Consider the following 23,705-nt stretch of genomic DNA (forward strand, 5'->3'; position numbering starts at 1 on the left):
ACAGGCCGGGTACAGTGGCTTGTGCCTATAATCCCAGCATTTTGGGAGGCCCAGGTAGGAATAGCCTGAGGCCTGGACAACATAGCAAGACCCTGTCTCTATTAAAAATAAACTAATAAAGATGTACTCCTGAACTTCAGTTAAAAAAAGACTATTAATAAATATTTTAAAAATACACAAATGACCAATAAGCACATTAAAACATGCTCAACTTCACTAATCCTTAGGGAAATGCTAATAAAAACCACAATGAGATACACTCATTATGGTTATAGTAGGATGGGTACTATCGAAAAACTGGAAAATAGCAAGTGCTGTTGAGGATGAGGAAAAATTGGAACTCCTGTGCATCACTGGTCGGAAAGTAAAACAGTATAGCAGTTCCTCGAAAAATTAAAAATAGAATTATTGGCCGGAGGTGGTAGCTCACGCCTGTAATCCCAGCACTTTGGGAGGCTAAGGTGGCAGATCGCTTGATCTCAGGAGTTCAAGACCAGCCTCGGCAACATAGTGAAACCCCTTCTCCACAAAAAGTACAAAAAAATTAGCCAGGCATGGTAGCACACGCCTGTAGTCTCAGCTACCTGGGGGGCTAAGGCAAGAGAATCAATCACTTGAGCTTAAGAGGTCGAGGCTGCAGTGGGTGAAGATGGCACCACTGCACTCCAGCCTGAGTGACAAAGTGAGATCCTGTCTCAAAAATAAAAAAACACAGAATCACCTTCTAATCCTGCAATTCTACTTCTGTATACCCAAAATAATTGAAAGCAGGGACTCAGACTTTGTTTCTCCAGAGAGAGGGAAAGGTTTTTATAGCTTCATAAAGTCCAGGAAAAAACCCCAGGACAGCATAGCCCAGTTCCATCTCTAAGCCGAGAAACCTTAGAGAAAGTTCATGCCTCGTTTCCACATTTATTCCACTTATAAAAACAGGAATTTCATATTATGCAACCAACATATACAAGAGGTGAGTGAAAGACAGGGCGCTGCCTACTCTCCCAGACTGGACATCTGGGCTGTCTGCTAACCTTGCCTCCAACTCACTGCCCAGCCCTGTTTCCTCATCTGTCCCTGCTGGGGCTCTGAATGACCCGCGGCTGCCAGGGCTGGGTGGAGGAGCCATGTGACCCCAGGGACTTCCAGAGAGCCCTTCTGTCAATGGATCCCGGTTCTGGGACCAGGAAGGAGAGAGCTCAGTCACTCAACACGACTCACGGCTTCAGCGGAGGCCCTCACTGAAATGACTTTTTAATAACCTTGGCCCAGCCTGCCTAGGGGACCCCCCTCCCCCATCTGGTGGAGGCCACTACCCAGAGCTGGGGATCTGCGGAAGGAGCCACCCTCATGGTGACGGACACACACTGCCCAGTCCCGGTAGTTGCAGTATCTTCCTTCCGCAGGTGCCGGGAGGGCAGGCTGAGAGGCCAGAGTGCCTTCTGGGCCTCAAGTGCATTAGCAGGATGGAACCAGCACACGTGGGACTCGAGCTGCAGAGCACTGAGCTTTATTTACAAACTTCCACAGAATCCCTCACCCTCTACCCCAGGGTCCTCCCTCTCTGGAACCCAGGCAGCAGACAAGCCTGGGTCCACCCACCTGCCCAACCTAGGACAGCCGGGCCTGAGCTGGGCGGGCAGAGGCTTCCATCTCCTGGGTGCGCCGGCCAGAGGGGAGAGGCTGGAGGCAGCGGGAATGCTGTTCTCCTCCAGGAGTCAGTCCTCAGGGCTTCTGCCATGGGACGTGGGGCCGAGGGACCTGGGGCACTGACCAGGTCGGGGTCAGGGGCGGCACCTGCACTGGCGAGGCCTGGATGGGGAATAGGGAAGTCTCAGGGGGGCCACTTGAAAGGGACAGGTCATCCCCAGTTCCAGCCACATTCCCTCCTGAATCTTGCAGTCACGGTGGCCTTCCTGGGTGGAGCAGGGCAGGCGGCAGGGAGCAGAGGAGTTCCGAGGGATGGCTAGGGTCAGGGCTGGAGGGCTGGACCCTGCAGAGAGACACTCCCAGGCTCCATCCTCCCCACCTCAATCCTACCCCCCAGGAGACTCTGCAGTCCCCAGGCCTGCTGCGAGGTCTCTGTCCCTCTAGGGGGCACCCCAGGCTAGGATGCGATCTGGACCGTACCAGGTGAAAAGGGCTGCTGGTGCCTGACAGCTTCTGGTGCTGGGCCTCAGCGGAGACAGAGGACCAGAGGTCCAGGTTCCTGGGGGCTGAGCTTTTCTCAGACTTCGGAGGGAAAATGTCCCAGCCCAGCAGGCAGTGCTGTGGAAGGAAGGGGTTAAAAGTGCCTGACCTGGGACAGGCTCCCCACTGACTGGGCACACCCTCATCAGGTAGGGACTGTGCCCCCCATTAGGAAGGAGGCCCCCACCAGGGCAGGGCCTGTGTCTACCCACAAGATTACCCCAGGTCTCCCCTTTCTTATCCTGGCAGATCCAGCCATCCCTGGGGCCCTGAGAGCTGAAGTGGGAGGAGGACAGGTCAGTGACAGTGACAATCACAGGGCGCTTCCTGCTGTGGGCTCTCCAAGCACCCGCATGGATTGCTTCACTGAACAGCTCCACCTCACCACCAACATCCCTGAGGATGGCGCTGTTATGTCCATTTTAGGGACCAGCAAACTGACTTTCCTCTGCATCCTTCTCCTCCTCTGACCCCAGCTGCCCTACTCTCAATTTAGGAGTCAGGGGGAGTTGCCACTGGCCCCCCATCCCGACCTGGAGACATAGGAAAGGACATTTTTTTTTTTTGAGATGGAGTCTCACTCTGTCACCCAGGCTGCAGTGCGGTGGTGAGATCTCAGCTCACTGCAGCTTCCGCCTCCCGGGTTCAAGCGATCCTCCCACCTCAGCCTCCCAAGTAGCTGGGACTACAGTGGAGGCTACAGTGAGCTGAGACCGTGCCAGTGCACTCCAGCCTGGGCAGTAAGAACAAAACTCAGTCTCAAAAAAAAAAAGCACAGAGACCTAGGTTCAAATTCCAGCTCCTCCACCAAGGCGCCTCCCCCTCTGCTTCGGTCTCCCCATCTGCAGGGTGGGGGTACAGCACTGCCTACACTCCTGGCTGCTGTGGGGGCTCCATGAGATAAGCCCCCTAAGGACTGTGCCTGCAGTACACAAGAGCATAATAAACAGGGCCCATTCATGTCATGCCAGCCCGCAGGCAGATCACCCTGGAAGCCCCGGGGTACGTGGAGTGAGGGGTCCTACCTCCCTTAGGTACAGGTGTGGGTGATGGAAGAGGCCCAGGCTGTGCTCCAGAGACTTGGGTGCTCACCCTTGTCGACCCTAGCCTCGCTCTACGACCCTCCCTGGGGACCTGGGCCAGTCTGGGCCAGCCCCACCCTCATCACCATCCAGCCCCATGTGGCTGCTCACCCGGGGCAGAGCCAGTGTGTCAGAGGCGTCAAAGCTCTTTCGCCGGTGGATGTGGTACCGGTGCGGGGGCTCCAGGATCGACAGCGGGATGCTCACCCTGCGCAGGGGGGCAGTGGGGGACCCCTGAGGAGCCTCCCAGCGGTTGGGGGCCCACGCCCAGGCCCATCTTTTCTCAAAACCAGTAGTTCAGGCTCTGTCCTCCAAGGTGTCCCAATACTCTGGTCACTCACCTGACCTGCGCTGGCTTCGCCAGGGTCCCAGGGCCCTGCTGGTCTCGCGGTGTCTTGCACAGGCGGCAGGGGGTGCCGGGATCCACAGGCACCAGGAACAGGCGCCGGTTGACACGGTAACAGTACATGCCTGCGAGACCCATGAGAAGCCGCAGCTCTCCCTGAGCCAGGAACCCAGGTCCCCAGGCCCCATGCTGCCCTCAGCAGCCCCCAACCACACAAGCTGCCAATCCCTCTGGGAAGCCCTTCGGCCCATTTCCTCCTAACCCCTTTCCTCCCAGAACCTGGGGCCCACGCCCTAAGGGGTGGGGAGGGACATCCTCCTGGGGCTCTCAGGAGCTGGGATGGAGTCCCACCAGCACAGGGGCACTGCTGGGGAGGGTGGGATGGTGTCACACAGGGCAGCCCCTAATTCGGTGGCCAGGCCTTAGCTCACTCCAACCTACCAGGGCTTGGCCACCCTGTCCAGACTGCAGGCCTCCCTCCACGAGTCTCAACACCTCAGGGGCCTCCCCAGGCCCCAAACCTCAAATGGGACTGCTCTAGGGCAGGGGAGGCCAGGACTACTCAGCGGCCTAGCTGAGGGCCCGCACTCACATTCATGGTCTTCCTCCACGCCACTGCCACTGCTCTCGCGCAGGCCTAGGAACTGGGGTCTGAGAGGGCGAAGGGGATGAGAAGGCCGGGGGATGGAGCCGCTCAGCCGCCCTCGCCCACCCTCGCCCACCCCTGCTCACTCAGGATGGCTGCAGATACACTCCTCCTTGTTGGTTTCCCGAAACTCCTGCAGCTTCGAGAAGAAGGCCTCAGGCTGGCTGGTGATAGAAGAGCTGGTGTCCAGAGACCCTGGTGTGGGCAAAGCACCAGGCAGCTGACGGGAGAGGGGCTGGGGGCTGCTGTGTGGCCACCGGCCAAGGCTTAGAGAGACAATCAGCCCTGGCACCCCAGGCCACCTGCTTCACCCCTACTGTGCCTCAAACAGACCAGGAGGGCCCCTCCAGTCACTGGGACTGTTGGTTGGTTTCAGTGTCTGTCTACCCTGATGCATAGCCAACCATCCATGGAAAAAATATCGACAGAGCCCTTATGACAGCGCTAGATGCTGTTTTATGTGCCAGGAACTAGACAGACAAAGCCCCTGGCCTTAAGGAGGCTTACACTGTAAGGTGGCAAGAGATGAACTAGCCACCAAAAAAAAAACCCGTGATACAAGACTGAATGGTGACACCTGCCAGAAAGCAAGAGAGCAGGGTCAGAGCCTAGTACGGCCAGGCAGCCATACCAGGGAAGGCCTCTCCGAGTGAGATGACCCTGAGCAGAGACATGGAGAAGCCACAGAGGCCTCCCAGGAAGGACATCACAGGCAGATGAAAGAGCAAGCACAAAGGCCCCGGGGTAGGCATGTGCGTGGTTCAGCTGAGGAACAGCCAGGAGGGGAAAGTGGCAGGAAGGCAGTGAGGGTGGAGGAGATGAGGTTAAGAAGCCCAAGGAGGGTTTGGGGACTGGGAGGGACACAATCATATCAGCCACATATTTTTACAGGATTCCTTCTCTGGCTGCTTCAAGGTGAGGGGAAGCAGAGGCATCAGTTAGGATTCAGCTGGGGAGAGGTAGGGGCAGCCCCCAACTTACCATGATTCGACTTAGGATGTTTCTTTTTTTACTTTTTTGAGAGAGAATCTCACTGTGTTGCCCAGGCTGGAGTGCAGTGGAGCGACCTCAGCTCACTGCAACCTCTGCCTCCCAGGTTCAAGCGATTCTCATGTCTCAGCCACCTACATAGCTGGAATTACAGGTGTGCGCCACCACACCCAGCTAATTTTTGTGTTTTTAGTAGAGACAGGGTTTCACCATCTTGGCCAGGCTGTTCTCAAACTCCTGGCCTGATCCACCTGCCTCGGCCTCCCAAAATGCTGGGATTACAGGCGTGAGCCACTGCCATACCTGGCCAGAATTTTTCAAGTTATGATTTATCAACTTTACAATGGCACAAAAGTGATCACATTCAGAACATCAGTAAGTTACATAAGACATTCAACACTTCATTATAAAAAGGCTTGTGTTAGATCATTTTCTCCAACTGTAGGCTAATGTCAGTGTTCTGCGCACATTTAAGGTAGGCTTAGCTAAGCTAGGATGTTTGGTAGGTTAGGTGTATTAAATGCCTTTTTGTTTTTGTTTTTATTTTTTTTTGAGACAGAGTCTCACTCTGTTGCCCAGGCTGGACTGAGGTGGCATGATCTCGGCTCACTGGAACCTCTGCCTCCGGGGTTGCAGCGATTCTCCTGCTTCAGCCTCCCGAGTAGCTGGGATTATAGGCGGGTGCCACCACACCCAATTAATTTTTGCATTTTTAGTGGAGATGGGATTTCAGCATGTTGGCCAAGGTGGTCTTGAACTCCTGACCTCAAGTGATCCACCCACCTCAGCCTCCCAAAGTGCTGGGATTACAGGTGTGAGCCAGCACACCTGGCCTTATATGCCTTTTTGACTGAACAGTATTTTCTTTTTTTTTTTTTTTTTGAGACGGAGTCTCGCATTGTCACCCAGGCTGGAGTGCAGTGGCACGATCTCGGTTCACTGCAAGCTCCACCTCCCAGGTTCACGCCATTCTCCTGCCTCAGCCTCCAGAGTAGCTAGGACTACAGGTGCCCACCACCACGCCCAGCTAATTTTTTCTATTTTTAGTAGAGACGGGGTTTCACCATGTTAGCCAGGATGGTCTTGATCTCCTGACCTCGTGATCCGCCCACCTCGGCCTCCCAAAGTGATTACAGGCGTGAGCCACCGCACCCGGCCTAAACAGTATTTTCAACTTATGTTGGGTGTATCAGGATGTACCTGGATGGTAAATCCAGCAAGTTTATGGCCTGACCTATTTAGTATGTGGAGTTGCAATTTATGGAGACAGGAAAGACTGCAGGAGGAGCACAGCAGTGGAAATCAGGACCTTGATTTCAGACAGAAGGTTAATAACTTCACGGTGATGTGGAGAAGACAGCGGGATATACAAGTCTGGAATTCGGAGGAGAGGTGTGGGCTAGAGATACAAATGGAGAAGTAGAGAAAGTGTCCAAACACCTCAGTGTTTGGGAGATCACAGAGGGAAGATAGAGAGGAGGAGTCAGAAGACCAAGTCCCAGGCCTAGGGGTGCAGCAGTCAGAACAAGGACCTTTCCTTCCCCAGAAGCCTGGGAAGGAGCACCAACAGAGATGGGGGAGAACCAGGAAGCAAGTGGCCGGAAGTCTAGGGGAGAAAGTGCTTCAGGGAGGGAGTGACCACTGTGTCCCCTGCTGCTCAAAGGAAGGTATAGATGAGGGCTAAGCTGGGGAGTTGGCACCACGGAGGCCACTGATGACCCAACTGAGGGCCATGTTGATGAAATGCTGGGAGCTGAAGCCCGATATAAGAAATAGTAGTGGAGGCTGGACACAGTGGCTCATGCCTGTAATCCCAGCACTTTGGGAGGCCAAGGCGGGCAGATCACTTGACTTCGGGAGTTCCAGACCAGACTGGCCAAGATGGCGAAACCCTGTCTCTGGCTAAAAATACAAAAATTAGCTGAGTGTAGTGGCACATGCCTGTAATCCCAGCTACTTAGGTGGCTGAGACATGAGAATCACTTGAACCTGGGAGGCGGAGGTTGCAGTGGGCCAAGATCACTCCACTGCACTCCAGCCTGGGTGAAAGAGCGAGACTCCATCTCAAAAAAAAAAAAAAAAAGAAAAAAAGAAATAGTAGTGGAGAGAAACTGAAGGCAACGAGGCTAGACAGCCCTTTTGAAGAGGAAGTTTTATTATCAAGAAAATAGGCAGTCACTGGAAGCAAATGTGGGCTAAAGGTAGAAATGTGGCATCGGGATAAGAAATAACAGACTGCACTTTACCCCGACTGGATGTGAGCTGCTGGTAAGATTCTGTCTCACTAGGCCTCAGCCTACCCATCTGTGAATGGGCACCATGGTGGTGCCTACCTAACAAGCTTATTGTGAAGGGCAAAGGAGTTAGCAGGAGGAACAGGGAGCACAGCTTGGAGTGGTGCCCAGTGCAGGGAGCATGAGATACAACCAGCTCCCAGAATGCTTCCTGCACGTTCGTGTTCATGCTGAGGGGCAGGATGAGGATGCAGGACAGAGAGGGAGAGGATCACGGGGAGGAACCCCTGGAGGAGCCAGAAGCAGATGGGCGGAGCACGCTGGAGCAGGGCCAGGGCCCAGGTGGCAGCATGGACAGTCACCTCGGGAAAGGCAGGGGAGCAGAGCACATGGACCAAGAGCAGGTATTGGGACAGGCCGCCTCCATTTCCCCAGAACCAGGAAGGAGGGCAGTGAGCTGAAAGTTCAAGAAGTACTCAAGGGCAGGGCCTGTGTCCCCGCCACCACTTGCTCTCAGCAACTCCACAGTGCACCTGTCTTGTTTTTTGAGACAGAATCTCGCTTTGTCGCCCAGGCTAGAGTGCAGTGGCTTGATCTCTGCTCACTGCAGCTTCCACTTCCTGGATTCAAACGATTCTCCTGCCTCAGCCTCCTGAGTAGCTGGGATTATAGGTGCCTGCCACCACACCTGGCTAATTTTTGTATTTTTAGTAGAGACAGGGTTTCACCATGATGGCCAGGCTGGTCTCGAACTCCTGACCTCAAGTGATTCGCCCACCTCGGCCTCCCAAATTGCTGGGATTACAGGCGTGAGCCACCATGCCTGGTCGTGGCCTCCTTTCTGGTCCTGCCATGCCTGTGGCCACCCCATTATGTGTGTAATCCCAGCACTTTGGGAGGCCAAGGCGGGCAGATCACCTGAGGTCAGGAGTTCAAGACCAGCCTGGCCAACATGGTGAAACCCCGTCTCTACTAAAAATACAAAAATAAGCCAAGCGTGGTAGTGGACGTCTGTAATCCCAGCTACCTGGGAGGCTGAGGAAGGAGAATTGCTTGAACCAAGGAAGCGGAGGTTGCAATGAGCAGAAATCATACCACTGGACTTGACTCTGGGCAACAGAGAAAAAAATAAAAATAAAAAAGGAGGAGGCCGCGAGGCTGGAAGAAAGAAAGATGGGAGGTCACATCATGGGGCCAGTAGAGGCCAGATCATGCCTCGTAATTCTAGATAGGGATTTTGGATTTTATAGTAAGTGCTGGGAAAAGCCCATGGGGAGGTCTGAGTAGGGGAGTGACATGATCTGATTCCCATGTTTAAAAATTCCCTCTGGCTGCTATGTCAAAAATGACAGTGCACAACCATGTCACCGGCAGCATTATTCCCAACAGTCAAGAGATGGAAACCACCCAAGTGTCCATCCATGAATGAACGGATAAACAACATGTTGCATCTACACACAACGGAATGTCACTCAGCCTTAAAAATGAAGGGAATTCCAGCCAGGCACAGCAGCTCACATCTGTAATCCCAGCACTTTGGGAGGCCGAGGCAGGAGAATCACTTGAGTGCAGGAGTTCGAGACCAGCCTGGCCAACACAGTGAAACCCCATCTCTACTGAAAATGCAAAAATTAGCTGGGTGTGGTGGCGCACACCTGTAATCCCTGCTACTCGGGAGGCTGAGGCACAAGAACCACTCAAACCTGGGAGGTGAAGGTTGCAGTGAGCCGAGATCGCACCACTGCACTCCAGCCTGGGAGACACAGTGCGACTCTCTCTCAAAACAAAACAAACAAACAAACAAACAAAAAAAAAAAAAAAAGAAGGGAATTCTGACACACAGTACAACATGACTAAATCTTGAGGCCATTATGTTAAATAAAATAAGCCAGTACAAAAGAACAAAGGCTATATGATTTCACTTATATGAGGTCCCTAGAAGAGTCAAATTCACAGGGACAGAAAGTAGAATGGTGAGTGTCCAGGGCTGGAGGGAGGGGGAATGGGAGTAATTATTTAATGGGGAGAGAAGTTTTTGGGAAGATGAAAAAGCTCTGGAGGTGGATGGTAGTAATGATAGCTCAACAGTGTAGACATACTTGGCACCGCTTAACAGTCCACTTAAAAAATGCCACAGGTGGCTGGGAGCGGTCGCTCACGCCTGTAATCCCAGCACTTTGGGAGGCTGAGGCGGGCGGATCGCCTGAGGTCAGTTCCAGACCAGCCTGGCCAACATGGTGAAACCCCTTCTCTACTAAAAATACAAAAATTAGCTGGGCGTGGTGCTGGCACCTGTAATCCCAGCTACTCGGGAGGCTGAGGCAGGTGAATCGCTTGAACCTGGGAGGCGGAGGTTGCAGTGAGCGGAGATCACGCCATTGCACTCTAGCCTGGGTGACAAGAGTGAGACTTCATCTAAAAAAAAATGCTACAGTGGTAAATTTTATGTTATGTATTTACACAAACACACACACACACACACACATGCAAAGGACAGCAATAGGACACAGGCCGGGGGAAACCAGCCAGAAGGCAGCTGAGGTTAGGTTGCTATCGGGGAGAGCTGGACAATAACGTGAAAAGAGCTAGCATTGGTATGAAGTTGTGCAGGGGCCTGGCACATAACAAATGTTCAAATATACGGCAGCTGGGACTCATTCATTCATTCAACAGATGCACCGTCTCAGTGCCTGAGGCTGAGAGAGCAGACATGGCTCAGAAGGTGCTCAGAGGCTGGTGTGAAGGTAGTGAGTTATCGCAATTGTATACTCACAGTCAGTGACAGACCAAACTCTTTGTTCTACTCTTCCCCCTTCTTCTCACTGCTGCTCATCTTGTTTTGTTTGTTTTTTGGAGACGGAGTCTCACTCTGTCACCCAGGCTGGAGTGCAGTGGTGTGATATCGGCTCACTGCAACCTCCGCCTCCTGGGTTTGAACAATTCTCTTGCCTCAGCCTCCCAAGTAGCTGGGATTACAGGCCCGTGCCACCACACCTGGCTAATTATTGTATTTTTAGTAGATACGGGGGTTTCACCATGTTGGTCAAGCTGGTCTCGAACTCCTGACCTCGTGATCTGCCCACCTCAGCCTCCCAAAGTGCTGGGATTACAGGCGTGAGTCACTGTGCCCGGCCTGTCTTCTCTTAAAAAGCAAAAAAAAAAAAAAGGCCGGGCATGGTGGCTCATGCCTGTAATCCCAGCACTTTGGAAGGCTGAGGCAAGCGAACACGGTGAAATTCCATCTCTACTAAAAAAAAAAAATACAAAAAAATTAGCCAGGCGTGGTGGCGGGCGCCTGTAGTCCCAGCTACTCAGGAGGCTGAGGCAGGAGAATGGTATGAACCTGGGAGGCAGAGCTTGCAGTGAGCCGAGATTGCGCCACTGCACTCCAGCCTGGGCGACAGAGCGAGACTCTATCTCAAAAATAAATAAATAAATAAATAAATAAATAAATAAATAAATAAATAAGAAAAAAAAGAACGTGGCTATGGGGGGCGGTGTCTCACTCCCGTAATCCCAGCACTTTGGGAGGCCAAGGTAGGTGGATATCTTGAGCTCAGTAGTTTGAGACCAGCCTGGCCAACACAGGGAAACCCCATCTCTACTTAAAATACAAAAAATTACCAGGCGTGGTGGTGCTTGCCTGTAATCCCAGCTACTCGAGAGGCCGAGGGATGAGAATCACTTGAACCTGGGAGGTGGAGGTTGCCATGAGCCAACATCGCACTACTGCACTCCAGCCTGGGCGACAGTGAGACTCCCTCTCAAAAAAAAAAAAAAAAAAAAAGAGGGTGCTCCCCAAAGAGGATGGCACGGTCAGAGAAACAAGCAACAGCACCGGGTGGAGGCTCAGACAGGAGCATGGAGGAGCCCAGGCCTCCACCTCCCACTCCCAGGCAAAGTGTGTGCAGGGCAGCAGCACGCCTTACCTGCAATCCAGTCATAGCCCAGGTATGGCCTAAGGCGCCAGCTCCTCTCAGGAACTGCAGACTCCTCAGAGAAGGTCACCCTGGGCTGAGGAAGAAAGCACAGAGGGACAAGGACTAAGCCAAGAGGCCTGGCCCAGAGGAAGCCGCAATTTGAGGGACAGAGAGACTGTGTCTTAACTTACACCCTGACTTGGAGCCCAGGGCTCAGCCAAGGGCACAAGAGCAAGAAGGGAAATGTTTGGCCCCACTTTATGTGTGGCTGTGAACAAATCCTGGCCTCTTATCAAAGTGGTGTCTGAGAAACTCACAGCTACCACCTAGCGAGCATTTAGGCTGAGCCAGACCCAACTCACAGTATCTCCCAGGAGCCTCTTATTCTGCAAGGGAGGCTGCCCACAAGCACATGTGTCAGATAGGGAAACTGAGGCCCAAGGAAGCTCCTCCCATCAGCAGATGTCCCGCTCTCCCACGTTACCTTGGACAGTTTGCTCTGTTGAGCCAGGATGGACCTCAGGGCCTGTGCCTTCTGGGGTCCCGGATCACCCAGCCTCCCTGAGGGCTCTGGGTCCCTCAGGCTTGAGGTACCCAGCAAGGGTGCTGAGTGGGGTCTTGGTCGGCCCAGGGACTCCTGGTGCTGGCATTTGGCAGGTGGGAGAGAGGCTATCCCCGATCTGGCCACATCACGGAGGTCCCCTTGGCAGGCATCTGGTGGGCCCCACACAGACCACCGGCCCCGTGGGCAGGAGGTGCTTAAGGAAGTTGAGGATGTCTCTGGGGTCGATGGAGTCTCTGAGTTGTAGCTGCTGCTGGATTCCAGGCTTGACTGGAGAGAGGGGCCGGGTCACCCAGTGAGTGGCTGCCAGAACCTACCCACCGGGCCTACGCCAGGCACCAATGCCTGCAACCTCATCCTGCTCCGGCCTCAGCAGTGACCAAGGCCAGTCTCTTCCCTCCCCAGCCCCCAATGTCCCATCATCGGTAAAATGGGCGTGTTGAACAAGATGAGCCCAGAAGCCTGGATGCTGGCCTGAAGGTCAGGCGGCCCCTTCCTCTGGGGTTCCCAAGGCGGGCACGCACCTCTGAGGCTGCCCTGGCCACTGACCGCCGCACAGCATCCTGCCCTACCCACAGCTGCCTCAGGAGCTCCAGATTGAGCAGCCGCAGCTGTGCCAGTTCCTCAGCCTCCACCATCCTGGGCCTCTCTCAGCAGGTGTCACTTGCCCCTGGGCCGCAGGATGTCTTCAGGGCTGGGTTCCAGGCCCAGCTCTTCTACCTGAAGTCAAGACAGCAGGACACCGGGCTCAGTAGGGTGCCCTGTGGTGCCAGAGACCCCCATTCGACACTCTTTAACTGTACTGCCTCAGGCAAGTTATTTAACTTCTCTGTGCCTCAGTTTCCTCATCTGCTGGACGACAACAGTATCTACCTCATACGATTGTTGTTAGAATTAAAGAAAGCATGTTAAGCCTGGACAACATTTGTAGAAACATTTTTTTCTACAAAAAAAAAATTTTCGTTTTTTTTTTTTTTTGAAACGGAGTCTTGCTCTGTCACCCAGGCTGGAGTGCAGTGGCGCAATCTCGGCTCACTGCAAGCTCCGACTCCCGGGTTCACACCATTTTCCTGCCTCAGCCTCCCAAGTAGCTGGGACTACAGGCACCCGCCACCATGCCCAGCTGATTTTTTGTATTTTTAGTAGAAACGGGGTTTCACCGTGTTAGCCAGGATGGTCTCGATCTCCTGACCTTGTGATCCGCCTGCCTCGGTCTCCCAAAGTGCTGGGATTACAGGCGTGAGCCACAGTGCCCGGCCAAAAAAAAAAAAAATTTAATTAGCTGGCCATGGTGGCACTTGTCTGTAGCCCCAGCTACTCAGGAGGATCGCTTTAGCCCAGGAGACCCAGGCTGCAGTGAGCCATGGTCGCATCACTGTAAAAAAAAAAAATACAAAAATACAAAAAAACAGGCCAAGTGGCTCACGTCTGTAATCCCAGCACTTTGGGAGGCTGAGGCAGGAGGATCACCTAAGGTCAGGAGTTTGAGATGAGCCTAGCCAACATGGCAAGAGACCCCGTCGCTACTAAAAATACAAAAATTAGCCGGGAGTTGGTGGCACGCACCTGTAATCCCAGCTACTCGGGAGGCTGAGGCAGGAGAATCACCTGAACCAGGGAGGCGGAGGTTGCGGTGAGCCAAGATCGCACCATTGCACTCCAGCCTGGGCGACAGGGTGAGACTCCGTCTCAAAAACAACAACAAGAAGAAACAATTAGCCGGGTGTGGTGGTGGGCGCCTGTAATCCCAGCTACTCAGGAGGCTGCTGAGGCAGGAGAATCGCTTGAACCTGGGAGGCGCAGGGTGCAATGAGTGGAGATCACACTACTGCACTCCAGCCTGGGTGACAGAGCAAGACTGTCACACACAAGCACAAAACACAAAAAACAAAGCACTCAGTACAGTGCTTACTTAATACAGTGCTTACAGTGGTATATAGTAAGCATTCAATAAACGTCTATTATTAGCAAAATGGCTGGGGCAAGGGCATGCTTACTTTTTTTCTTGGCTCACTGCAACCTCCGCCCCCTGGGCAGTGGTTTGGACAAGCTTGCTTTATAACTGGTGAATCCAATACAAATCAGGCTTCAAAAGGGATTCTTCCTCCTTTCCTGCCTCCGTTCCTCCTTCACTTTCTTTTTACATATGAAGAAACCAAAGCTCAGGGAAGTTAAGCAACTTGCCCCAAGTCACACAGCTAGCAAGAGGCTAGATGTGACCCAAAATTTGACTCCAGGGTCCATGAGTTCAGGGTTCTTGGAAAGCCTTTCCCTGGAAGTGTGGGGGAGCCTGGGAAAACTCCGCCTCCTCCTCCCAGCCCTTGCCCCCCACCTCCAAGGATACTCAGGATCGGGTGCAAGGTCTGGAGCAGAGAGAAGCCGACTACCCTGGAACCTCCCCACACGTATATTACTCCGCAGGGCTGGGGGGCACGGAGATGCAGTCCAGAGGGGCCAACTGTTTGATCCGCAGGACAAAGATCCCGGCCCCCACCCCTAACTGGCCAAGTGGCTCTGGGCCACACCCCTGTAGTGAGAGGGTCGCCGTTTTCGCACGGGGTCAAAAGGCACAGCTGGCCTTGCCCTACCCTGGCCCCGGCCGCGCTTTGGAAAGGGAAACGCTGAGCAGAGACACCGGGAAAGCGACGCTCCAGAAACACCGGGGCCGCAGAAGTAACAGAGGGCGAGCGGGCGGACGCCGAGGCGGGACCCCGGCAGAGGCAGATGTAGCCTCCCCTTCTTTTCCACTGCGGCCCCCGAGCCCCTCGCGGGAATGCACGTGGGGCCTCCTGCCGAGCTCTTCCGCCCCACCCCAGTCCTGCTGCCCAGCACTCACCCGGCAGAATCCCCTAGCATGCGCCGCCGTAGCCGCCGCAGCCCCCTGAGCTGTTCTAGGGGCCTCGGCCGGCCATCCTGATTGGTCAGGTGAGGGGCAGGGCCGGGGCGCCTGGTGAGCGTTACTCGGCAATCCGAAGTGGCAGTTTCAGCGTGGGGGCGGGACTAAGAGCGGAACTACACAACCGATTGGTCAATTTTCGAGGCCGGTGTGGAGGTCGATTCCTGGAATGGGGCGGGCCCCGGAAGGGCGGGCTCCGATTGGTCAGCTGCGGGACTGGCTATGCTGAGTTCAGCAGGGGCGGTTTCAGTCAGGGTCGGCGGCCTAGGCTCGGCGGCCTGGGCTCGGCGGCCTGGGCTCGGCGCAGGCGGCAGTCCGGAGCGGCTGGGTAGGTGGGGCAGTCGGCTGGCTACTCATTGTACTCATCGTTTCATACTTTCTTTTTTTTATTTTGGAGACGGAGTCTCGCTCTGTTGCCCAGGCTGGAGTGCAGTGGCGCGATCTCGGCTCACCACAATCTGCCTCCCGAGTTCAAGCGATTGATTCTCCTGCCTCAGCCTCCCGAGTAGCTGGGACTACCGGCGCGCGCCAGCATGCCCGGCTTTTTTTTTGTATTTTTAGTAGAGACAGGGTTTCACTATGTTGGCCAGGCTGGTCTCGAACTCCTGACCTCGTGATCCGCCCGCCTCGGCCTCCCAAAATGCTGGGATTACAGGCGTGAGCCACCGCTCCCGGCCTGCTTCATACTTTCATTCAGGTTTTTAGCGAGTGCCCGCTTTGCGCCAGAAGATAAGGACTACACAGTAAACAAGAAAGTGTAGTATTGGGGCCGGGCGCGGTTGCTCACGCCAGTAAACCTAAAAATACAAAAATTAGCCGGGCGAGGTGGCCGGCGCCTGTAATCCCAGCTACTAGGGAGGCTGAGGCAGGAGAATCGCTTGAACCCAGCTACTAGGGAGGCAGAGGTTGCAGTGAACCGAGATCGTGCCACTGCACTCCAGCCTGGATAACAGAGCAAGACTCCTTCTCAAAAAAGAAAAAAAAAAAAAGATACCCAGCCTGGGCAACATGGCAAAACCCCGTCTCTACAAAAAATGAGCCAGGCACGTACCTGTAGTCCCAGCTACAGCTACTCGGGAGGCTGAGATGGGAGGATCAGCTGAGCCCGAGGCTGAGGCTGTGGTGAGCTTTGATTGCACTACTGCACTCCAGCCTGACTGAGAGACCCTGTCTCAATAAATAAATTAATTAATTTAAAAAAGAAAGAAAGCGTGGTATTGGCGTCCAGGTAGACAAATGGATCAGTGCAACAGAATAGAGTTCCGATATGTGAGCAATTAATTTTTGACAAAAATGAAAGCGCAATTCAGTGGAGAAAGGATAATGCCTTCGGCCCGGGGCGGTGGCGCACGCCTGTAATCCCAGCGCTTTGGGATGCCGAGGTGGGCAGATCGCTTGAGGTAAGGAGTTACAGACCAGCGACACCCAACACCCCCCCAGCAAAAAATTTATTTTATCAATAATGTGTGTGGAAACTTTGAAAAACAAGAAAAGATGGTGTCTTCAACAAATGTTGTAGGTATAATTGAATATCCATACACTCATCCTAAAAAAAAAAAAAGAAACCCATATGCAAAAATTAACCTAGAATGGATCATAGATCTAGTTGTGAAACCTAAACTATATAACTTAGAAAAACTGGGGCCAGGCGCAGTGGCCCACACCTGTAATCCCAGCACTTTGGGAGGCCGAGGCGGGTGGATCACCTGAGGTCAGGAGTTCAAGATCAGCCTGGGCAACATGGTGAAACCCCGTCTGTACTAAAAATACAAAAATTGGCTGGGCGCGTTGGCTCACATCTGTAATCCCAGCACTTTTGGAGGTGCAGACAGGCGGACCACCTGAGGTTGGGAGTTCCAGACCAGCCTGATCAACATGGAGAAACCCCATCTCTACTAAAAATACAAAATTAGCCGGGCATGGTGGTGCATACCTGTAATCCCAGCTACTCGGGAGGCTGAGGCGGGAGAATCGCTTGAACCCGGGAGGTGGAGGTCGTGGTGAGCCAAAATCGCACCATTGCGCTCCAGCCTGGGCAACAAGAGCGAAACTCTTTCTCAAATTTAAAAAAAAAAAAAGAATGAAAAGAAGATAGGTAGCCCCTCTACCTCCAGAAGAGCCGAGGGTGATAACACCAGGCACCGAGCTAGCAGGAAGCCCTCCGACTCAAGAAGATGGCTGATCCTTGGCAGGAATGCGTGGATTATGCAGTAACTCTAGCAAGATGAGCTGGAGAGGTAGTTTGTGATGCTCTAAAAAATGAAATGAGGCCGGGACGACGTCTCACGCCTGTAATCCTAGCACTTTGGGAGGCCGAGGCGGGCAGATCAGTTGAGGTCAGGAATTCGAAACCAGCCTGGCTAACATGGCGAAACCCCATCTCTATTAAAAATAGAAAAAATTAGCCGGGTGTGGTGGCGGGCACCTGTAATCCCAGCTACTGGAGAGGCTGAGGCAGGAGAATGGCTTGAACCTGGGAGGCGGAGGTTGCAGTGAGCCGCGATTGTGCCATGGCACTCCAGCCTGGGTGACAGAGTAAGACTGTCTCAAAAAAAAAAAAAAAAAAAAAATATATATATATATATATATATATATATATGAACCCACATTCACTACTGGTGGGGATATAAGACAGTATAACCACTTCGCAAAATCTTGTAGAAGTTAAACATAAATTTACCGTATGGCCCAGCAAGTCCAGCCTGAGATATCTACCTACAAAAAATGAAAACATCTGCCTACACAGAGATTTGAACACTAATGTTCCTAGCAGAAATACGCATAATGTTGTCTAAAAGATCACCAGGGTGGCTAAACAGTAGAAAGGAGCACTTTATTGTTGATACTTGTTTGCAAACCAGGAAGAGATGGTCTGCAGTGTGCACTGAAGGTGCTCTCTTCCAAGAGAGAAAGGACAGGTTGGGTTTTATGCCTCACAGGGCCTGTATTCATACATATTTAGCAGGTTTGAGGGAAAAGCTGTATACATATTTATGAGAGGACGTGAACTCATGTGCAATGGCTAAACAGGTTGTTCACAGCTTCTGTAAGCTGGCTGAAACTGGCTTAAGTTCTGCAGTTGCTTATCAGAAAAGAATGTTTGTTGGCTGGGTGTGGTGGCTCATGCCTGTAGTTCTGGCACTCTGGGAGGCTGAGGCAGGAGGATCACTTGAGCTTGGGAATTCGAGGCCAGCCTGGGCAATACAGTGAGATCCCATCTTTTTTTTTTTTTTTTTTTGAGACGGGGGTCTCATTCTGTTGCCTAGGTTGGAGTGCAGTGATGCAATCTCGGCTCACTGCAGCCTCCACCTCCTGGGTTCAAGTGATCCTCCTACCTCAGCCTCCAGAATTGCTGGGACTACTAGTACACACCACCATGCTGGGCTAATTTTTGTATTTTTTGTAGAGACAGGGTTTTGCCAGATTGCCCAGGCTGGTCTCAAACTCATGAACTCAAGCAATCCTCTCACCTCAGCCTCCCAAAGTGCTGGGATTATAGGCATGAGGCACCATGCCCAGCCATCATACATTCTCTATTTTAAAAATTAAATTAAATTTAAAAAAGAAAAAGAATGTTTGTGTCCAGGCATGGTGGCTCACGCCTATAATCCCAGCACTTTGGGAGGCCGAGGTGTGAGGATCATTTGAGATCAGGAGTTCGAAACCAGCCTGAGTAACATAGTGAGATCCCTCATCTCTACAAAAAACAAAAAATTATCCGGGCATGGTGGTGCACACTTTTAATCCCAGCTATTCGGGAGGCTAAGGTGAGAGGATCACTTGAGCCTGGGAGGTCAAGGCTGCAGTGAGCCGTGATTGCGCCACTGCACTCCAGCCAACAAAAACCTATCTTAAAAAAAATGTTTGTCAGACCGGTCTGCTATGTAATCAGAGGCATAAGTGTTTGGTTTGTAAATCAAGACTTGGGATAATTTGCCTGATGGCTCCTGATGTTAGGGAGTTTAGCGAGTATGTTGTTTTTCTTTGTAATTGAAGAAGGTTACTAATCAGCGAGTGAGATTTTTGTTGTTGTTGTTTTGAGAGGGAGCCTCCCTCTGTCGCCAGGCTGGAGCGCAATGGCGTGATCTCGGCTCATTGCAACCTCCACCTCCCAGGTTTAAGCAATTCTCCTGCCTCAGCCTCCCTAGTTGCTGGGATTACAGGCACACACCAAGCCTGGCTAATTTTTGTATTTTTAGTAGAGATGGGGTTTCACCATGTTGGCCAGGCTGGTCTTGAACTCCTGACCTCGTGATCCACCCACCTCCCAAAAGTGTTGGGATAACAGGCATGAGCCACCGCACCTAGCCCCAGAGGCAGATTTTTATCCACCTTAGTCACTGCGTTGGCCAGGCTGGTCTTGAACTCCTGACCTCGTGATCCGCCCACCTCCCAAGTGTTGGGATTACAGGTGTGAGCCACCGCGCCTGGCCCCAGAGGCAGATTTTTATCCACCTTAGTCACTGCGTTGGCCAGGCTGGTCTTGAACTCCTGACCTCATGATCTGCCCACCTCCCAAAAGTGTTGGGATTACAGGCGTGATCCACCGCGTCTGGCCTCAGAGGCAGATTTTTATCCACCTTAGTCACTGCTATATCTCCAGCGCTTAGACCCATGCTTAGCATGTAGTAGGTGCACAAATATTTTGCTGAATTAATGAACTTCCTCATTTGAGGAAATTAGGGAAAATAGACCATTGGATTTTGAGGTTAGGGCTCATGCATATGAATGTCTGACATACTAAACTCTCAAAGTTCGCTGTTCTTATCTCAAGCCTAAGAGTCCCACTTAGACACAGGAAACCATCCACTTGAGGACACAGTGAACAACTTAGCTGACATCTGCAAGGAGGGCCCTGCTTCTGAAGCCATGTTATGAGCCAGATGCTCTCCGAGAGAGCTGCCTGGGCTGTCACCCCAGTGCTTGGGACACAGTGGAACATTCCTGACTACGTATTTTTTGTGATTAAATGGGGACATTGTTACCAGAGGGCTAAAACTTCCAGCCTCTCAGATTCCCCAGTGGACAGATGAGGTAGTCAGAGAAAGCACAGGAATGAGGCTGGCCTTGACTGGGAATAACTAAGCAGGATTTGCATAAAGCAAGAAGGCCCTTTTTCAAACTATGGCTCATCACCCGGGATGATGGTGTTGTGAACAATTTAGTGGGTTGTACATAACATCTTAATGACAGAAACTACTTGTTTTGTGGATTGCAAAAAAAAAAAAGGTAATGATTCATTTTTTTTGTTACCTGAGAAAGTCTTTGGCTGCTGCCTTGAAACAGCCACAGGATGGCAAGGATAGGTGGGGACAAGGCAGGAACAGGAACCTGGATCCGGCCTGATGGTTATGATGGGGGTGAGGAAACTGGGCAGGGTCAACTTGGAAGACAGCAGGTGACAGATTTCGTGCAGCACGTGTGACTGCGGACTCGAGGGTGATGCCCCCCAGTGTGTAGCCTGGGAATCTGGAAGGATGAGGTTGCTATCAGGTGAGCTGTGGCCTCTGTGGGCAAGCAGGGCAGACACTGGGCGGCACCAGAGCCGAGAGGACAGCTGTAGGGGCGGGGAAACTGACTAACCACCCCCATATCTACTGCTGAGGACCCTTAAAAAAAAAAAAAAAAAAAAGCAGTGGCTCATGCCTGTAATGCCAGCAGTTTGGGAGACCGAGGCGGATGGGTCACAAGGTCAGGAGTTCGAGACCAGTACAGCCAAGATAGTGAAACCCCGTCTCTACTAAAATACCAAAATTAGCCAGGCCTGGTGGTCGGCGCCTGTACTCCCAGCTGCTTGGGAGGCTGAGGCAGAGAACTGCTTGAACCCAGGAGGCGGAGGTTGCAGTGAGCCGAGATCATGCCACTGCACCCCAGCCTGGGTGACAGAGCGTGACTCCATCTCAAAAAAAAAGAATAGTCACAACCAAATTCTCAGAAGGCAAAGCAGGATGGAACAGTGAGTCATTTACTTTTTAAGTGAAAAATGGTCTGGAGTTACAGAGAAATCTGTAAAGAAATCAGTCTCGATTTCCTGATCCTTAAAGATCAGTTACACCATTTGTTCTTTTGAGAGTATCAAATTCCTTCCAAGAATAAGGAGCCAGATTATAGTGGGAACTTCCCCCAAAGTTATGGTCACTTCAGAATACAGCTGGCCATGTCGAAGAGGAGTTTGTACAAGAACCCAAAAAGACAGAGATCTCACAAAGGATTTCCAACTAGGTTTTATTTTAGTTTCCAATATTATGAGCAATGATACAGGAGTAACTCAGGCAAATACATCACCTTAAATACATCAGAGAAAACTCACTGTGTCAGCACGTCTTGTGCTCCAGCAAATGAACGTAAAAACAGAACAATGTCAGCAGAATGAAAGTGCTTTTGGCCATACTTCTTTCAGAAAGGGTCTCTCCCTCAGTGGTATAAATTTAATTTTACTTATTGAAGAGGCTCAAAATTTCATTAATTCCCCAGGGGCTACATTGAAAAAAAATTCATGTTTATGCTAAAGAATTTTTTTTTTTTTTTTTTTTCCAAAAAGAGCACAAAATCCATTGGAATTGTGTGACGGTGATTTTCCCTGACATGCTGTGAAGTGGCCCCTGTCCATTCAGGCCCAGCACACACCGGGAACATCCACCCACAGCATGTCCACCTGGCAGAGTCCATCACTTCGCCCCACACAACAGGACAGACTGAGGGCTTTAAGTACAAGCAGGTATGTGAACAGGACATCACCTGTGATGTGGCCACCAACCAGTGCACAGAGGCTACCAACTCATTTCCTCAAAGATGAGTGATGGCTGGGCTGCTGGGCCCCTGCCTTGTGGGCTGCTTTTTGGGAGAGGTGTTGCTTATTTCTAGGAAGCGATCCAACTTGTGCCACACAGGATTTGTCACCCAAACTGCTTTTCTCACACAGTCAACACCTTGGTGACAGGCATCTGCCCCCACTTCAACCAGTAACAATCCCAAAACTCAACATCAGCATAAAGACAAGGGGGTCAGTTGAAGGTTCTGGAGATCAGGGAGGGTGGAAAGATGGGCACTGGGTTTTCCACATTGTCCCTTGGCCAACTGCAGTCACTGGCACAGGAAATTTAGTCCATGGGACTTGGGGCAGAGTTGGGGGTGGGGTGGAAACATGTCTCTTAAAGGGCACAACAGGGATGCAATCAAGCCTAGTAGGTGGGGGCTCTCAGACCCATGAGCCCCTCGCAGAACGAGGCCAAGTGGACGGCCCATTCTCCAGCTGTCCTGTGTGGAGCCCATGCACCTCAGCCAGCCACCAACGTCCCCACCTTCCACCATCCTTCCTTCTACTACATCCTTCAACCACCTAGACCAAGCCATCTTCCAAAACAGATCTACACAAAACAGGCCTGCACAAGTCCAGGACTGACACTAAAGCAAAGGACACAATAATGAGAAGAGAGGCAAGTCCCTCCTTGTCCCAGTGACCGCCACCTGCTCTGCCAGCTCCCCATACATCCAACAGCCCTCCCCTCTGAGCTACTCCCACTCCTCCAACTGCCTCAGCAGCATCCTTTGTACCACCCCCAGCACAGGGCCCGCCTCAGCCTAAGCCCAGGGGTAACTGAGCCTCACCACCAAGACGTGTCTGAGGCTCTGCAAATGGGATGAAGCACTCAGCCAACAGGTGAGACGGACACACACAAGCCACAGTCCTTCCGGGACAGACTCTCTGGGAAGAAACTCCAATCATCCCTTACACCTGCAGGTGTGCTGGGCTGCAAGGAGGGCAGGTGCGCACAGGCTGGAGGAAGGTGGGGGTGTCTGCGTGATACCCTCAAAGGCTTCCATGAGGCATTGTGCAATGCTGAGATCCTGAGGCCTTATCAGGCAATCAAATGAACCAGAGAAAGCTGGAAAAAGCCTCAACTTAACTCCTTGGTACCATGCTGTCCATAGCTGTCGTTGAAAGTGTCCTTTGGGGGTATGAGCCAGCTCTTCCAGCAACAGCAGGCAAAGGTGGGGGAAAATAAGTAGTGCTGGAGGGCTCAAAATGGTACGAGACTGGGTGCTTCATTCTCTTGGTGGCGGCCAGGGGCAGGAGCCACACGTGCCCCTGGGGGAGCCCACACGGCACTCAGGGCTGGCAGCACCGCCCCTCTCCACGCAGGCTCCGCCTCAGGTGCCCACTATCTGCTGGGCTGCAGGTACTGGTGTGTGAACATGTTGAGCTCACTGTCCAACCAACCGGCTTTATTCCTGCAAAGAAATGGTTCTTTTGTAACCATGATAGCTGATGACAGGCAGTATTAGGACTACCCGCCAGGCACCATCCTAAGGACACTTGACACACACCCTTACATAATCCTCCAACAATCGTGTTTATCCGTTTCACAGATGGGGAAAAGGAGGTCCAGAGGGATTAAATAACTTCCCAAGGCCACACGGTTAATAAGCCAGGGAGCTACAAGTCAGGCTTTTCTGATTCTCAAGCCCTGTGTTTGCTTCACCCAGGACCATGTGCAAGTTCCTGAGCTGTCGGGAACTCAGTTTCCCTGCTTGCCAAGCAAGGGGTTGAGGTGCTGACAGGAGACTCTTTCCAGGTTCAGCCGTGTCACTGTGTCTGACAAGCATCAGTTCCCCCCATTCCCCGTTTGTGAGAGTCCCCAGACGGCAAGCAGTGTGTTCCTAGGAAGCAGCTATCCCCAGGTCGGGGGTAGGGAGCACATCCGCAATCGAGGGCAGGGAAAGCCCACTGATCTGGTGAGGGTTGGAGCTGACACCCTCTGATGCATCCCCCCTCTGGCTCTGCCGCCCTGCAGGCTCTGACGTCAGGGGCGAGGGCAGGAAGGGCAGGGTCCCCGTGTGCTGA

At 52.4% G+C, this 23,705-nt stretch overlaps 2 protein-coding genes across 9 annotated transcripts in view; both read right to left on the reverse strand.

The window, feature by feature from the left end:
* Nucleotides 1-1,488: 1,488 nt before the first annotated feature.
* On the reverse strand, nt 1,489-14,927 carry MIIP (migration and invasion inhibitory protein). 2 transcript variants are annotated; one of them, XM_063659598.1, is made up of 10 exons: nt 14,801-14,927; nt 12,537-12,684; nt 11,887-12,234; nt 11,412-11,496; nt 4,345-4,453; nt 4,205-4,263; nt 3,608-3,737; nt 3,378-3,474; nt 2,125-2,262; nt 1,489-1,806 (listed from the first exon to the last, which is right to left on the reverse strand). In XM_063659598.1, the coding sequence occupies exons 2-10, from the start codon at nt 12,600-12,602 to the stop codon at nt 1,720-1,722; spliced, it is 1,119 nt and encodes a 372-aa protein (XP_063515668.1). In that variant the 5' UTR covers nt 12,603-12,684; nt 14,801-14,927; the 3' UTR covers nt 1,489-1,719. The 2 variants fall into 2 exon arrangements, with proteins under 2 accessions (XP_063515668.1, XP_054294698.1); XM_054438723.2 differs by having other exon boundaries at nt 12,489-12,684.
* Nucleotides 14,928-21,071: 6,144 nt separating this feature from the next.
* The window catches only part of MFN2 (mitofusin 2), a 31,012-nt gene continuing 28,378 nt past the window's right edge, over nt 21,072-23,705 (reverse strand). For all 7 annotated transcript variants that reach the window (XM_054438783.2, XM_054438773.2, XM_054438762.2 and 4 more), the window contains one exon: nt 21,072-23,092. In XM_054438783.2, the coding sequence (XP_054294758.1) occupies nt 23,023-23,092 (70 nt within the window). In that variant the 3' untranslated portion in view covers nt 21,072-23,022. The remainder of the gene's footprint in view (nt 23,093-23,705) is intronic.

Source organism: Pongo pygmaeus, chromosome 1, assembly GCF_028885625.2.
Source record: "Pongo pygmaeus isolate AG05252 chromosome 1, NHGRI_mPonPyg2-v2.0_pri, whole genome shotgun sequence".
In the NCBI taxonomy this organism is placed as follows: Eukaryota; Metazoa; Chordata; class Mammalia; order Primates; family Hominidae; genus Pongo; species Pongo pygmaeus.